This window comes from Camelus ferus, chromosome 7 (assembly GCF_009834535.1).
Source record: "Camelus ferus isolate YT-003-E chromosome 7, BCGSAC_Cfer_1.0, whole genome shotgun sequence".
Classification (NCBI taxonomy): domain Eukaryota; kingdom Metazoa; phylum Chordata; class Mammalia; order Artiodactyla; family Camelidae; genus Camelus; species Camelus ferus.
In genome coordinates this window covers 9,363,764-9,380,389 of record NC_045702.1, presented here as the reverse complement: position 1 = coordinate 9,380,389, position 16,626 = coordinate 9,363,764, and the positions used below count along the sequence as shown (strand labels likewise).

General features: G+C 43.8%; 1 protein-coding gene across 2 annotated transcripts in view; it reads right to left on the bottom strand.

Annotated features, from left to right (window-relative positions):
- LOC102522976 (carboxypeptidase A5) overlaps nt 1–16,626 on the bottom strand; it is a 62,410-nt gene that overhangs the window by 13,271 nt on the left and 32,513 nt on the right. Inside the window, exons 2-4 of one of the 2 annotated variants that reach the window (XM_032483336.1) lie at nt 6,236–6,452; nt 4,981–5,062; nt 3,889–4,023 (exon numbers count right to left, since the gene is read on the bottom strand). In XM_032483336.1, coding sequence (XP_032339227.1) covers nt 3,889–4,023; nt 4,981–5,062; nt 6,236–6,405 — 387 coding nt within the window. In that variant the 5' untranslated portion in view covers nt 6,406–6,452. Of the gene's footprint in view, nt 1–3,888; nt 4,024–4,980; nt 5,063–6,235; nt 6,453–16,626 lie in introns of those variants that run through there. The other variant, XM_032483339.1, reaches the window with a different exon arrangement.

Below are 16,626 nucleotides of genomic sequence, written 5' to 3'. Positions count from 1 at the left end.
AGTAACTGGAGGGTGGTGCTGCCCAGGTGGGGAAGGAGCGGAAGGAACGGGCTACAGGAGAGAAGGGGTTCAGGGGAGATAAGTGTGGACCTGTGAAGTCTGAGATGCCTATTAGACACCCAGGTGGAAATGCCAAGTAGACGGTCTGAAGCTCAGATTAGACATCTGAGTCTCCCTGGAGCTGTAAATATAGGAGTATCAGGAGGCTGATCTGGGATGAGGGGCTGGAGGAGAGGTTGGAAAACAGAGCTGGGAAACAGGAAAACAATGTGTAAAGGAGCACCCAGTAAGATGGGACAATCCGGGAGAGTGCAGTGTCCTGTCAGCCAAAAGAGGAGACGAGTTCCAGAGAGGAGAACGTGACCAGTTGTGCTGAAAGATTAAAAACATGAGCACTCAGAGCTGACTGCTGAGTTGGACCTTGGAGCTGTGCGTGACACTGTTGAGGGCAACTGTGGTGAAGTGAGAGGTGGACAGTTTGCCCGAGGAGAGGGATGAAGGTGGCAAGAACAGTCAATATTTGCAGGAGTTTGGCTCTACAGGGAAGAGGAGAAACAGAGTGACTAGCTGGACGTGGGGGGGAGGGATTAAGAGAGGATTTTTTTAAGATGAAAGAAATAACTCTATATTTGTATGCTAATGGGAATGATCCAGGAGAGAGGGGAAAATTGGTGAAGCAATATTTACACTAAATTGTATTTTGCTCTAGAGTGTGCTCGGAGCATGGGTGATTTTTGTTTTCTCCTTTGTGCTTTCCCCTATTTTCCAAATTATCTACCATGAATATTTATTAATTTTGTAATCAGAAAAAAGCCATTAAAATCCACCGAGCTGATTGCTCAAGTGAAGCTTTTCCATGGTGACTCATCGCAGAGAAAGGAAAAAAAAAAAAAACCAAAGGGCTGAAAAGAACGAGGAGGTGAAGAAAAATTAAATGCAAATAGAGCTCAATCGGAATCAGATAATTTCTTCCCTGGCCCACCACAATTTCCTCACCACCTTCCTGCCTGTCAGTCTCTCTCTGCTCCTGTCCCCAACTCAACATTGTCAACATTGTCACTGTCAGAGGGATTTTTCTTAAATGCAAATCTGATCATGTCAGAGCCCTCCAATGGCTCCCCCACGGTTTTTGAGATAAAATCTCAACCTTTTCACCCGGTGGAGGATGCCCTTTGTGCGCTGGTCTGGCCTCACGGCCAATCCCGGGCCCCCTCCCTCTCCCTGCCCCTCCCCTTCAGCCACACCGCAATCACCGCCTTCTCTGAGCCTCAGAGCGACGACGTGCAGTGCCTCTTGTACTCGCTCCCATGGCAACCTGCTCCACTCCATCAGCGCATCATCCACTCCATTGTAATCACTGATTTACTCCCCTGCGCTCCCCCACCCCCACAGCCCTCCAGTTCCCCTGGATACAGGGACCGGATTTCTTATCTCTGTATTTCCAGTGCCTTGCCCAACACCCAGCACACAGTAGGCATCTCTGTATCTGTGGATGGAATGAATAAGCCCACCTCTTCTATCTCAAGAGCCCCTCTGATTACAAAGTGGGGGTCGAGGTGAGGGGAGTGGAAAGCACTTCTCTTCCTCAAAAATCACCAGTGCCTCTGGCCAAAGTGAAAAGACCACACCAAGGTTTTTCACACTTTCTCTCAGCATGGTACTAACTAACACACCCTCCTTTTCCTCTCCTTCTCATGTCCATTAAGTCCACTGACATTTACTAAGCCCCACCTAAGTGGCAGGTCCTATAGTAGGTGCTGGGGTATAAAGATACATAAGGCAAACGATCCTGTACCTTGAGGGGCTTGGGGGAGGGGGCTCTGAGACAAAGTCCAGCATAATAGTCAGGCCTCTCTCTGGAAAGGCTCTTCCTGCCAATAGAGTGATTCACTCAGCACACAGTTGTTGAGGGCCCACTGTGCAGAAGACACTGTGCCCAATACTGGGGTGAGAAGACCCAAAGGACAGGGAGGAATCAGGCCAGCACATCAATAACCAAAACAAAGAGAAGACCGGAGGCCAACAACCTGAGTGGTGCAAAGCCCATCCCTCCTGTTAGCACCTCTGAGCTTCCCTCTTCCTGGACACCCCCCCTCCATCATCACCACAAATCAACTCAACACAGCAACCTCCTTCCAGCCCCAGCTCCCTTGAAGCCAAAATGTGACCTCAAGAATGACGATCCTAGCCTGATGCATTGCAGACAGCGAACTGGTGAAAATCCTGTCCGGCTGGGTTAGGGCCCAGAGTCCAAGGCATTTTACTAACAGGGAGTGAAAAGACAGCCCACCTTCGCCCCAGGGAATCCAGGGCTGAGGACTACAGGAGGCACAACTCCAGAGGAGCCGGAGGGGAGTCCACAGGTACCTCTGGGGCCATTCCTGATGTACAGAAAATTCTTAGAGACCTCTTCATATCTGTGTGCCTAGTGCAGCGAGGTCTCCAGGGTGGTGCAGAAGCAGGGAAATGCAAACTTCAAAATGCAGGCATGGGCGAAAAATGAGACTTGAGCACTCTTTCTTTTGATGTGGTGGCCACTCTTGCCTGTGGGAGTTCCCCCCTTTTGTCTGTGGGGGATTTAATTAGAGAAAGAGCCGACCCCCACATGTTGAGCAGGAAACAGATGTGCCTGATTGCCTGATGAGGAGGAATGGTCTTTGAACCGACCTCAGTGCCCCAGCCCGTGCTTGCGTGGGAAGGAATGCACCTAATGCGTTTATCCCCTGGCATGCGGTGTCAAGTGTGTGCACTCCGGGGACTGTGTGTTCCCACACTCAGCGCCCTTACAGGGGATTAGCTGCAGCTCAACGTGGTTGGGCGGCAATCTCTGTGGACGCAGATCTACAGGTGTACAACGGCATCTGCACAGGGAGCAGCCAGAGGGGTCTAACCCAGTGACGTCCAAAAGAATCCCTTTAGGAAGGAGGTTCCTTGGGGTATCCTTGAAGACAACAATTAAAATAGAATTTCATGACGTTCAGAAAAGGTGCTATAAGGTGCAGCACAAGTGATGGGGGGAGAACTGGGCGCCCGGCAAGAAGTCTCCCTTTGCCCTACCCAAGGGCAGGTCTGCACCCACTTCTCCCAGAGCAGTTTCTCTGGAAGAATCCTGCCTTGGAGACGCATGCAGTTCCAAGAGCTCTGAGGTGCACATGGTGGGAGAGAAACCGCAGCAAGGCTTCTCTCACCTCTTCCTGCTTCTTTGGGATGAAGGAATTCCCCGCCATTGGATGGCTGAGACACAGCAGGGATGGAGGGAGCAGTCAGAAAAGCACAGGAGAGCTGTCCCACTATGGGGCCTAGAAAAGACCTAAACTGTTGCCTCCTGTCTCCCTTCTCCCCTGTCTCCTCCTTTGCCATGAACTGCAAATCCTTCCATAAGAGGACTCCACAAGTAACCTAAAAAATACAACAAACTAGCGAATATACCAGAAATGATGCAGACTCACAGACACAGAGAACAAACCAGTGGTTACCAGTGAGGTACTGGGGACGGGCACGACGCAGGGGTGGGAGGTACAGACCACTGGGAGTAAGACAGGCTCAAGGATGTGTACATGGGCTATATAGCAAATATTCTATAATAACTGTAAATGGAAAGTAAACTTTAAAAACTGTACAAACATTCCTTAAATAAATAAATAAGAGGACTCCATAAGCCACCCTGCTATTACCACACAATGAGTTACGAACTCTGCATTAGATTTAAATTTTCTTTGAGAAGTATGAGGTCTCATTCTTTCCATGGTAGGTTCACAAAAATGCAGGTGGGACTCCGGAAATAAAATGTCCATTTTAGCCCTGGGTGTTTTTCCTCCATGTTGGGCCCCAACCAGAAAGGGATCTGGGAGGTGAGACTCCAGCAGCAGGGCAGGGGCGGGACCTTACCTGGATGTCCTTTATCATGATGCTGTAAGCAAGGCCATGAGACTCCAGGTAAGCTTTGATGTCTTTCAGTTCAGAAAAAGGAACCCTCATATCCACAGGGAGGCTGGGCCTGGCTGGGCCACGCCAGAAGTCTACCTAGATAACAAAGGAGAGAAAAGCGGGCCTGTGTTTACCACACAGCCCTGCAGGCAGCCTGGAGAGCCAGACGGTCTTCTGCCCAAGCCACTGAGTTCCCTTCCCTAATGTCACGCACCTTCCTCTCCCAGCCTCACTCACACAACGCAACCTCACCCGGATCCAAAGAGCCCGAAACAGTTTCTAAAGGTGAGAAGGCTCCTCATCTGGGACATTCACATGGACAAGAACCCTGGTCAGAAGCAGGAGACATCACTGTCCCCAAACCCCAAAGAAGAAGGAGAGGCCTGATCTGCATTCTCATACCATCCAAATGCCATAGCGATTTTTCAGTTTGTAAAATGGAGAAAATTAGGATCAAGTGTTCTGTGTCCTGATTGACAGGGGCCCTCAGACAAATAGGAACGTGGGCTTTGGGCCACATCCAGAAATATCTGGTTGTTTCAACAGCCCTCAAACAAAACCCTTCTATTACAATAGTTGAAGAAAACATTTTCCATTGTGGGATACTTGCAGAGGACATTCTCAGAAACTAATGCTCATGCTGACAGGGACGAACCCAAATAAAACACAGGTTTGCCAAGCTAAGCCATTTCAATTGGGAAATAGATGTGTCCCGGCTGCATGGCACCCCACTCAGAGACACATGTACCTCCCGTGTGGCTTCAGTACATTCCAGTCGTTTTCAGAGCAGCGCCCTGCCCCCAACAGGACCTGCTCAACAGCCATCCATCCAGGACAGACGGGAAAGCCAAGAAGGGCCACCCAACCTTTCAGGCGAATGTTCCCAACCTTTCCTGAAGAGGAGCCAAGTTTGATTTTTCCACAATGTTGTGATCTTTAGCAGAGATGCCCAGAGGGCAGGTTTGGGGTGGGGGGAAGCAGGACAGGGAGCTGAAGGTTCAGGCAGCTGTGAGGGAGAGGGGAACATGTCCCCTGGCCCTGAGGAGTCCTCACCTTCTGGGGCTTCAGGCCCTCCAGATCCCTGAGAAGTGAAAGCTGCTTCTCATTTTTAGCCAAGACTCGAAGAACCTGGTCTCTGGAAAGACACAGAGGGGAGGAGGGAGCTGCTCAGAGGGGTTCCTGGAAGACTGTGCTGCTTGGAGGAGGCAGAGTGGAAAAGAGGCCAGACTGGGGGCCTGGCAAGATGGCTGGGAGGCTAGAGGACCCCTAAGCAGAGGGACTTGTAGCTCTGGGAAGTAGGAAAATCCTTCAGCCTGCGGCCAGCGGTCTCTCCAGCCCCAAAGACAGACCACCCAGGGGACTAAATAAAGCCTGTCAGTGCTGCTGCTGAACCCAATGTCAAGACAGGGGGAAAAGGATGGAAAAGGAATGTGGGGGATGGAGGGGGAAGGGAGACCGAAAGGAATGAAGGTGAGAAAGGAACAGACATAGGGAGCCATGGGCACCAAAGGTAACCCCACGTGCTCTTCATACAAGGGCCCAAGGCCATGTCTGCCCCAACTCCATGCCCTCTCCTGCCTTCTCCTCAAAGCTCAAAGGGAGGGAAGGGGATCAGTCTTACCCTACCTTATGGGGGGAAGCTGAGCTCCTTCCTTTCCTGCTGGAGGGGGTGGGAAGTGGTATAACTGAGCAGCTTGCAGTGTGACCTCCAGGGTCTGAGCCTGAGATGGTGATGGTTCCCTCCCTGACCTCTGATACCTTGGACAATGAACCCCCTCTCTAAGCTTGTGTCTCCTCTTCTCTATTATGGAGATACTATGGAGTGGTTGCCTTGAGGGAGCTTTGGGAGGCTGAGAAATCCTGTCCAAAGAGGGATTGGGGTATAATACTCATGTTTACTATTACTTAAAGAACAATGACACACCCATATTTTAGGAGTACATAGTCTTTGGGGGGTTATAACTTTTTTAAGAATTGGAGGAAAGTTATGAACAATTCCTCCAGAAAAAAAGTATATACACAAAAAATTTTACATATGCGTTCACAGGATTCTTGAAGCCCTGAAAGCTTACCTGTGGACCCCAGACTCAGAACTCTAGATTTGGGGAGAACAATAACACAGCTGCATGTCCTGCCTTTGAACACAAAAGTGGGAGATTACAGAGTTGGAAGTGGGCTCAGGATGGGAACTGAAATCCTGATTGCCTCCACCTTGATCGGGTCCCAGCAGGACAGCCACCTTCCTGTTGGCCCACGCGGTCACCTGGCTCCCAGCAATCCTCCTTCCCACAGTGGAACAGCCACGCACCCTGTGAAATTCATTTGGCCCAAAGCTGCTGCCAGGATAAAGCTGCACACCAGGAGTGTCCGTGGGTCCACAGGGGACAGACCAGAGCCCATGCCTCCTCTGGGGAAACTCTGCATGCTTCTTTCTTCTTCCTCCAGGTGAGCCTCAGGGGTCTTCCTTGTACACGGCATGGCCAGGCTTCAGGACAGCACAGCACCTAAAGGCCGGCAGGCCCGGCCTGAGAATCTGCATTAGGTTCTCTCTGGGGAGACCCAGCACGTGACTCCCACACGCCGGGCCTGGGAGAGCTGGGGCACCCCTCCCCACTTCTAGGCAAGGTCTCTCCTGGAAGGGGAGAGGGAGGAGGGAAAGAGGCAGGCAAGGCCCTTAGCTACTTTCCTCCCTGAAGCTTTGCTGGGCCAGCCTCTCAGGAACATTGAGTCCTCCATTTCCGGAGAAAGATGAGAAAAGCCAGAGGCCCAAGGTAACCACTCCTTTCCGCCTTCTAATTATTTTCTTTTGCTCTCCTTCTCCCTTCCCATCCACTCACGCGTATCCTCCTTACACATAAAGGTGTGGATGCCACTGAAAGAACACCGGGCTTAGAGACAGAGAGCTGGGTGCTCACATCCTGTCTAAAAGATCTTGGGCAATTGACCTAATCTGTCTAAATCTCAATTTGCTCATCAGTCAAATGGAGTTAATAGCACCTCCCCTCCCTACCTCACAGGGTTTTGGGGGAGTATTAGATGAGACAACTTGGGTGAACTGGCTTGGCAAAGCCTGCAAAGTAGAATGTATTATTATCTCAAAGCGTTAGCTCTTAGTCACAGCTGCATCTTAGGTCAGGACTCCAGTTGCAGTGGGGAGAAAGGGAGAGAAGAGAATGGAGGGAGAATAAAGGAAATGTCTATTCTCTGAGAAGGAATTCAGTGAAGGTTCCCTTTTCTCTATCTTCAGGTGGTCACCATTATGCCAGGATAGGTAGTGTGTTTTCTGCTAGACATAAAGGTCACTGCAGTCATAATTATAGTTCTCAACAGAGAGCAGAGTCAATTTCTCAGTGCTGCTGAACCCCCACACGGCCCCCTTTATGGTCTGGGAACAGTAGGAATAAAGCAGAGGCCAGCACACAAAGCAGTCATATTAGGAGGAGAAAGTGAAAGATGATGCCTGAATGGTAAATGATGAATCTAACAGAAAATCCGCAGGAGGTGGGGGAAAGGCAGAGACTAAATCCAACAAAGTTGTTCAGCAGAGGACATCAACAAAAGGCCACTTAACTGTCACCAGCGATTCTCAGAAGCCCCCCTCCCCATCCATGCTTTCCCAGAATGGCCAATTAATTGGCCATGTGTGCAGAGAGGGGAGCTCTTTTATGAACAGAATGCCTTGCTCCCACACCCCGCCGGACCTACTCCATTATCTCGTAGTTCAGCTGTTCAGACATGCCAAACTCTCCTAGAACCCCGGCTTTGGGAACTCTCAGACAGAAACATTAGCAAAGGGTTTAAGGACCTAGAAAAGAAAGCAATTAGGCTTTCTTCCCAAGTAACATTCAGCTTCGGTAGAAATAGGAATAAAAGAATGTACTAGTAAACAATAGCTCAGGAATTTAAAGGCATTAAAAAGTGGGATGGTGCTAGTCACCCAAAGTACCCAGCATCTTCTTGTTCAAAAGCATCATTTTAGGTCACTAATAATAAGACAAATATCCCTGTACTTGTATAGGTGTGGGGGGAGAGAGAGAAAAAAAGATTGGGCAGGAGCGAAAGAGAGAGAGACAGTGGAGCAGTTAAGAATTCTTGGAAATTCCATGGCAGCACTTCCAACAGAACTTTCTGTGATAATGGAAATGTTCTATGTCTGCACCATCCAATAGGATAGCCACCAGTAGCTAGTGTGACTGAGGAGTTTTTAATTTTAGCTAATTTAAATAATTTAAATGGCTACATGTGGCTAATGGCTGCCGTATCAGACAGTATAGTTCTATGAGAATTCACCAGCCCTGAGCACTGCTTCCAAGGCTGAATCTGAAGCAGAGGGACACAGCTGCATTTGACTTAATACCTAATATTGGCTTCTCACTCAAAACTAATGACTCATTAATTAATTTTTATTTTAGACATTATCCTTTACGTGAAATAATGCCTAATTGAGTAGACTTTATTATGTGCCAAGCACTTGCTAAGGTGTGGGAATAAAACAGAGAGCAATATGGACCTGGTCCTTAGATTTCTAATGGAGTAAGTAGAAAATTAATTTGAAGAGTGTACTTTAAATGTAAAAATATAGCTGGTGTATGTGCTACAAAGGGAACAAGGGAACACACAAAGTGCCATGAGGACAGGTGACAAGGACAGTTACCTAAAAAGTTGTGTAGAGAACTTTCATCTCCTGCAGGTGAGTGGATAGATACCCAACCAAACCTGCCCACATGAAACAACTAAAATGCTAGATAAAATAGTAATAACAACTTTTTAAATGCCTCACTGGGTTGGCATGAATGTAAGAATCTACAGAGCCAAAAGAAGTAAAAGCAAGACACCTGAGAGGTAAGCAAATTTTCCCCCGAAGAGCAGTAGGGATCTCTGAGCCCTAGAGTTCCTGACCTTCCTCCTAGAAGAATATACCTTGTATCTGGGATCATTTTCCTCCCGCTTGAGGTATATATTGAAATTTTTTCCTGTAGTGAAGCTCTCAGTTTTCATTTGTTTGAAAATTCTTTATTGACTTTCATCCTTGAAAGAGTTTTACTGGGAATGAATTCTAGGCTGATTTTTTTTTTCCTCTCACCACATTGAAAACATTATCGCACAGTCTTCTGGCTTCCATTTTTGCTGTTAAAAGGTAATGAATTAGTCTATTTACTGTTCTTTTGTATGTGATCTTTCCTTATCCTTGGTTGCTTTGAAGATCTCTTTGTCTCTGATGTTCTGTGGTTTTACCTTCATGTATTCTTCAGATACATTGCAGTGTGCTTAGATACACATTTCTTTGGTTTACCCTGCTTGAGATTCATTTGGATTCCTGTATCTGTGGATAGCTCTCTTTTCACTATTTTCACAAATTTCTCTCCAGTCATTATATCTTTTAACATTGGCTTTCTTCCAATCTCTTTATTACTTTTTGGAACTTTTAATTAGGTATATGTTAGGTGCTCTCATTTTATCCTCCAAGACTCTTAGTCATTCTATTATATTACTAGTTCATTGTCTCTCTGAGCTATATTCTGGATAATTTATTTGTATCAAATATTTGTTTCTTTATTCCTCTTAACTGATTCTCTCATCAGCTGAGATTAATCTGTAATTTAATCGTTTTGCTAAATTTTAAGTTTCAACTTCTACAGTTCATCAATTCTGAAACAACTTTTTTCTCAGATTTTAACACTCCTGAAATCCAGGAGCATCTTATAATCAGAGGCATCCTGAATGGTAATTGGCCCTGGTTTTTGTTGTTGTTGTTGTTGTTGGGGGGGGGGGAGGTAATTAGGTTTATTTATTTATGTATTTATTTTTTAATGGAGGTACTAAGAATTGAACCCAGGACCTTGTGCATGCTAAGCATGTGCTCTACCACTTGAGCTATACCCTCCCCACCTCGGTAGTGTTTTTGATGACACATAAAATTATGGTGCATTTTACAATCAACCCTGTTTCATAGTCAACACATTATGGCATCTATTTTTCATTTTTGGAAGTTCTATAAGATTCTTTTTGAGCCCAAATGACTTGAATTCCTCATTTATTTTAGAATTTCTTGCTTATTTCTTTAAACTTATAAAGCTTAGTACTTTTATATTCTGTGTCAGATAGCTGCAATATCTGAAGGCTTTGAAAAATCTATTTCTGTTGCATATTATTTCTGCTGGTTCCCATTCATAGTGCTTTGTTTTCTTGTACCATTTATCTGCGAGCCAATCATTTTCTTTGGGCCTTTATCTGTGGAATTCCTTTGAGGCCCAGATTGAAGTTGAATTCCTCCAGAGAGGATTTGCATTTACTTTTATGAGTTGCTTGGGGGAGGGGCACTACCAACCTGAGACCACTCTAAATTAAATTATTTGCTTGAGTTACTTTGGACTACACGGTTAGCATAAATTTAGACCACAGACTCATACAGGGACTTACTTGTGGTTAAGAATTCTCAGGAGATACTTTTCTCTGGGTCACTTAACACCAAGATTTTAAATCCTGCACAATAATAGATTATTTGCAAGCAGGTAATCAGAGTTAGTGTTTTAGGGTCCTAGAATTGTTCGAAGAAAGGGTACATACTGATAATTTTCTAGACTTGGGTCAAGTATGCATGTTCAAATTGCTAGAGTAATAACTTCCAAACAGGTAGAAAGGGTAAAAATGAAATGAAAAATGACGGGAGGGGATAAATCAAAAGACAAAGGTAAAAAAGGGGGTGCTTAAAAGTAGGACAAATGGAAAGAAAATAAAAAGAAGAAATTTACCTAAATATATTTCCAGTCATGCTAAATGTAAATGGTTTTAACTCTCTAGTACAAGACAAAAATTACCAGAATATTCTTTTTAAACCTAGCTGTATGTATTCACAAGAACTATGCTTAAAGTGTAAGAACAAAAAAAGTGGAAAAAAGATATGACAGGTAAATATTAAACAAAAGGAAGCATGTCTAGCTTTATTAATATAAGATAAAATAAAGATAAAATAAACTTTAAGGCAAAAGGCATTATCAGAAATAAGAGGGTCACTACATAATAATACTACTTTCAATTTCCCAAGAATATTTAACATATAAAAATATTCAGGAATAATTTTAACAAGTAATGTGAAATCCTTCCTGGAGCTAATTATAGAACTATTGAAAAATGCTAAAATTTTAAATAAATATGAAGATACACTTTATTCTCAGATAAGAAAATTAAATGTCATAAAATTATCCTTTCTCCCCAAATAGATTTAAAGATTCACTGTAATTCTAATCAAAAACTCCAATAGTCCACAAAACTTCATAGCTATTACACATGTATAATGAAAAAACAAAGATCCTAAGACAAGTTAAGACAATCCTGGAGAAGAACAAATTAGGAGAATTTTCTATATTGGACACTGAAACATATTATAAGGCTGTGGTAACTGAGACAGTGTAGTTTTGGCACAAATAAAACATAGCACAAAAACAAGCCCAAGTATATTTGGAAACTTCATTTTTTTATGGACTTGGCACAGCAGATCATTGTGGAACAGAGACTATTTAATAAATGTTACTGAGACAACTGTAGATTCATATGAGAAAAATGGAATTAAATCTCAGTCATACCACATACACAAATCAATTCCAGGTAGAGTAAAATATTTAAATGTAAAAGGTAAAACTATAACACACTTAGAAGACAACATAGAGAATATTGTTATGACATTGGAATAGGTACTAATTTTCCTAAATAAGACATGAAAGGCAAAAAATAAAAAACCTATACAGTTTCCCATAAAGGAAAAGATAGACAAAATCAACCATATTATAATTAAGAACTTCTCAACAGAGAGTAGAAAGCAAGCCTCAACATGAGAGGACATATTTGTAACACGTAAAACTGGAAAACAATATCCATGCTATGTAAAGAACATCTGTGAGTCATTTCTTTTAATGGGCAAAGAACATGAAAAGCCATTTCACAGAAGAGGACTCACAAATGATCTATAAACATATGAAAATTATAATTAGTAATCGGGGAAAAGAAAATTAAAACCACAATGAAATTACCATTTCACACCAACAAATTGTCAAGAGTTAAATGTTAGTCAATGCCAAGAATTGGCAAGGATGCAGCCCAGAGAGGGAGTGGGAATAGCTCCTCTCACCCACTCCTGGTAGAGCTTTAAATTGGTGAAATCACTTCAGAAAACAGTGTTACCTAGTGAAGTTGAAATGTACTGCACATCCTATGGCCTAACAATTCCACTGCCAGCTATATGCCCTGAAGAAACTCTTGTGCATGTGCAGCAAGACATATGTCGAAGACTGGATTTATAAAATGGAGATGTACTCGTATTCATATAGAATACAACAGAGCAGAGAAAATGACCAACTACAGCTACATGCATTCAGTAGTCGAACCTCAAAACCACGATGTCAAGGGAAAGAGCACGCACTGTATGTTTCCATTTATAAACATTCACAAACAGGTAAGACTGAACACTATATTGTTCAGGAGTATGTGCATAGCTGATAATTATAAGGGAAATTATCAGTGTGGATTCATGGTTTCATCTGGGGAAGGGAAGGGAGTGCCATGAGAGGCACCTGCAGGCTTCTAAGGTGAGCCATGTTCTTGTTCTTAAGCTGAATGGTGAGTAAAAGTTAATTTCACATTTAACAGGCTTTGGAAGTTTTATACAGGCTCTTGTAAGTATGATATACTTCACAATAAAATGTATTTTAGAGGAAATATGTGAAAGCTAAATTCTTATTCTTCATAGTGAGAAATCAATAGAAAATGCCTAAAACTGAAAAAAGCAAGAAGTAGCAATATAAACACCAAATTTAGGTTTATGGATGTGAATATCAAGGCTAAAAGAATTTAATACGGTTGTTGCTGGAGAGCAAGACTTGGGAAGAAGGAATGAGGAGCAGGACTCGGCTGCTTTTTATAAGTCTCGTAGAACTACTGACTCCTTAAAACAATGTGCCACATAACTTATTTCAAAAAAAGGGAGGTTTAAAAAGTGGCATTCAATACCTAGAATAGTTAAATGCATAGAGACAGAAAGTAGAGTGGTGGTTGCCAGGGGCTGGTGGGGGAGGGGGCTGGGGTGGTTAGTGTTTAATCGGTACAGAGTTTCAGTCTGGGAAGATGAAAAGTTCTGGAGGTGGATGGTGCTGATGGTTGTACAACAACATGAATGTATTCAATGTTACTAAACTGTACACTTAAAAATAATTAAAGTGGTAAATCTTATGTATATTTTACCACACACAAAAATTAAAGCTCAAAAAAACAGTGCCATTTGAGCTGAGTTATGCAAGGTATGAAGGAGTTAACCATCCGAGGCAGGGTGAAAAGGTTGGAGGAAATCTGATTCTTGCCCTGAATCCCTTCTTCATTAAAGGTATTAATTCCCACTTCTGGTTGGAGACCTCCCTAAGGGTCTCCAGAGAGCACATGAGGTGCTCCAATATTTGCAAATAAAACTCCCAAACTAAATTATGTTTAATTTCCAAAAGTCCCCTTTGGGTGCTTAATGGAAATAAATATAGCAAATGTAACCTTAAAAACAGAAATCCAAGAGTATTATCCTTCACGCTACAAAAGGATTCTTTGACTAACAAGAGGATTTACCACAGTTTCTTAACATACCTCCCCCAGGACACTCAGAGTGTGATTTAATTAACACAAAACAGGCTTATCCCACCTTCCAGAAATATGTCAAACAGGTGCTTTCAAAGGAATTGAGAACTGAAAATCCAAGAAAACAATGGCCCACCAAAAGGGTCACTGCTGCTCTAAACTAGAGTTTCTAAATCAACTTCATCATGAAAAATCCCACGCTGGGGCCACACCAGCGGGCAAAGCTGTAGCTAACCGACATCTCCAATTTGGCTAATCACACCTCATACCTTCCTCTATCATCACACACCGTATAGATTCTAATTCTTCACAATCATCAGTCTAATACAAAACAAACTTATCGTGGGCCGAGGCTGTGTCACATTCCTCAGTGTGACCCCAGGAACCCTGCCTACAGCCCAGGCACCTCCCAGGACCTAGTTATTAATTGATTTGTTGATCCATTCATTCTAATGATGGTCCACAGCCTGAGGGAACAAACCCTTACTTCCTAGGTCTTCATCCTTGCTTGCCTATTCCACCAACTCTGTGCATCCATCAGCTCAGAACTCCTAAAGCTTTTCTCTGTCCTGCTCCCCATTTTTAGTTACTGGACCCATTTTTCACCACCTACAGCCAGAGACCTCACATGGTGTCACCCCTAAGTGCAGCCCTCCAACACCAGGGTCTTTCTTCCCCTTCCCTGGGACTGGGGTCCATCCTCAAACCTAGGCCTAGCAGTTGATGACAGGCTCTTGGGCCACCCTCCACCACATAGCTGCCTCCACCTGGCCATCTAGCTGGCCTCTTCTCTGTTGCAGTAGGTCTACCCACCTGCTTCCTCACCTACCAGGTCCAGCCACCTACCAGGGGAGCCCCCAGCTTCAGCCCATCTCCACCCAGTTCCTGAGGGAGAGAGGGTTTGCCCAGTGACATGCCCTGACCCTCAGCCCACAGCTCTCACCACCCTGTGGTTGAGAGTGTGGTCACCCAGGACCACCCAGCTGACAGCCACCCCAGACCACAAGCCAAGAGCCTGCTCCCACAGAGGTAGAGGGCTGGCAGTAACCACTCAAGAAGCCACTTCCTACTCTTTGGAGGAAGGGCACCTGCAGGCCAAAGGGTGTAGCTGCAGCCATGGCCAGCCCCTGGGGCTGGAGAGCCACCATACAGCCCTGTGAGGAATCAGTGAAGTCCTTCACTGTGCGGAGGAAAGGCAAAGGTGACCAAATACTTTCCCTGCCCATGGGCCACCAAACTCTTTCTGAAAAGGACCAAATAGTAAATATTTTAGGCTTGGAGGGGGCCCACGAGGTAAGACAGAGCAAGGTTTCTCACTGAATAGCCTTTCTTATATTTAAAAATATAAAAATCATTCTTAGTTTTGGGCCTGTACAAATGTAAGTGGAGACTAGATTTGGCCTGCAGGCTGTAGTTTGCCTACCCCTGGTCTAGTTGAAGAGGCATTCCTTTATAAGACTATTAGAAACTATTAGAGAGTTCAAGAGAAACCAGAGGCAGGAGTTGGAATCATTTCTTAGTCAAATCCAATGATCTCCAAAGTGAAGCACTTACTCCTATTGGGGTAAAAGAAAAAATTAATAAGGCTTCTAGGGTATATTTGTATCTCAACCTTTTTTATTTCAACTTCTGTTTGTGTTTTATAAAATACATGAGTACAACAGGATTTATATAGAATTCACATATATATGTAATTACATATGTTGAGTGTGACATGCTGAAATATTTTTCATTGTAGGAGTGCAGAATGAGAAAAATCTGAAGAATGCTAGCCTAATGATCTGGCACCAAATGCTCTTGAAAAGTCTCACACTGTCATGCTTTTGTTTCCGTAAGTACTTCTTCTCTTACATAGTGCTGGGTGGCAAAATCTGATTTTTTTTTAATTAAAATATATTTAAATCAGTGTCGACAGATACAAGAGAATTTCCCTATTTTTGTAATCAGTGTATTGGGGGGGTGCTATTTGAGCACTGCCATGAGCAAGATTCTGTCTTTGGAATCTGATGTCTGGTTCGGGATTTTGAATCTTTGCTGCTCCTTTTTGTCACATAGAGTCAGAACTATCTTCCCCCATGGCAGGCCTTCGAGGTGGGGAGTAGGGGGTGGGGGTGCTGCCTGCCAGTTTAGCTCCTCACCTTACTTGATCTCATCTAAACAGCACTGTTTGTACATTTTTCCCACATTTTGTAGGAAAAAAGATGGAAATAAACATTCTGGAAACAAACAGCCTCACTTGGACATTCACTGGACTAACCCAGGTAGCTAGATATTGATTTGGGCAGAAAAAGAATAAAACTATGAAAGATATTGTCGAGAGCTCTGAAAGGTCAAAATTTTTACCCTGCCTTCAAGTTAATAAGTTGGCTTGCTATTATTTCATGGATGCCAGCAGAGGATACAAAAATCCTGGGTCACAGACAAAGGACTTTATTACTTTATTTGTGCCAATTCCCTGAGCCTCATTTTCCACAAAGAGGGCCAGGTGACACCTGCCCAGGCAGTAGGCTGAATTATAGGAGAGGACTCTTGAGTGTAGGGAACCTAAAACTTTCTCTGATTTCTATTGTTTTAAATTTGTTAATATTTTGTAATGGCCCAGAAAGCGGCCTATCCTTGTGATAGTCCATGAGTGCTTGGGAAGAATGTGTATTCTCCAGCTGTTGGATGAAGTAGTCCATAAAAGTCAATCAGATCAAGTCAACTGATGGTGCTAGACAGGGCAGCTATATTCTTTCCGAGTTTCTGCCTGTTTGACCTAAATATTACTGAAAGAAGGGTGCTGAAATCTCCAACCAGATAGCAGATTTGTCTGTTTCTCCTTGCAGTTACATGAGTTCTTGCCTCATGAATTCTAACACTCTGTTGTTAAGTGTAAACATGCTAAGAATTGTTATATATTATTGGAGAATTAAATCCTTTATTGTAATGTAACACTCCTCTTTATCCTTCATAATTTCCCCTTTTCTGAAGCCTACTTTGTCTGAAATTAAGATAGCTACTACAACTTTTTTTTGATTAGTGTTAGCATGGAATAGCTTTCTCCATCACTTCACTTTGAATATATCTCATCTTTATATTTAAAGT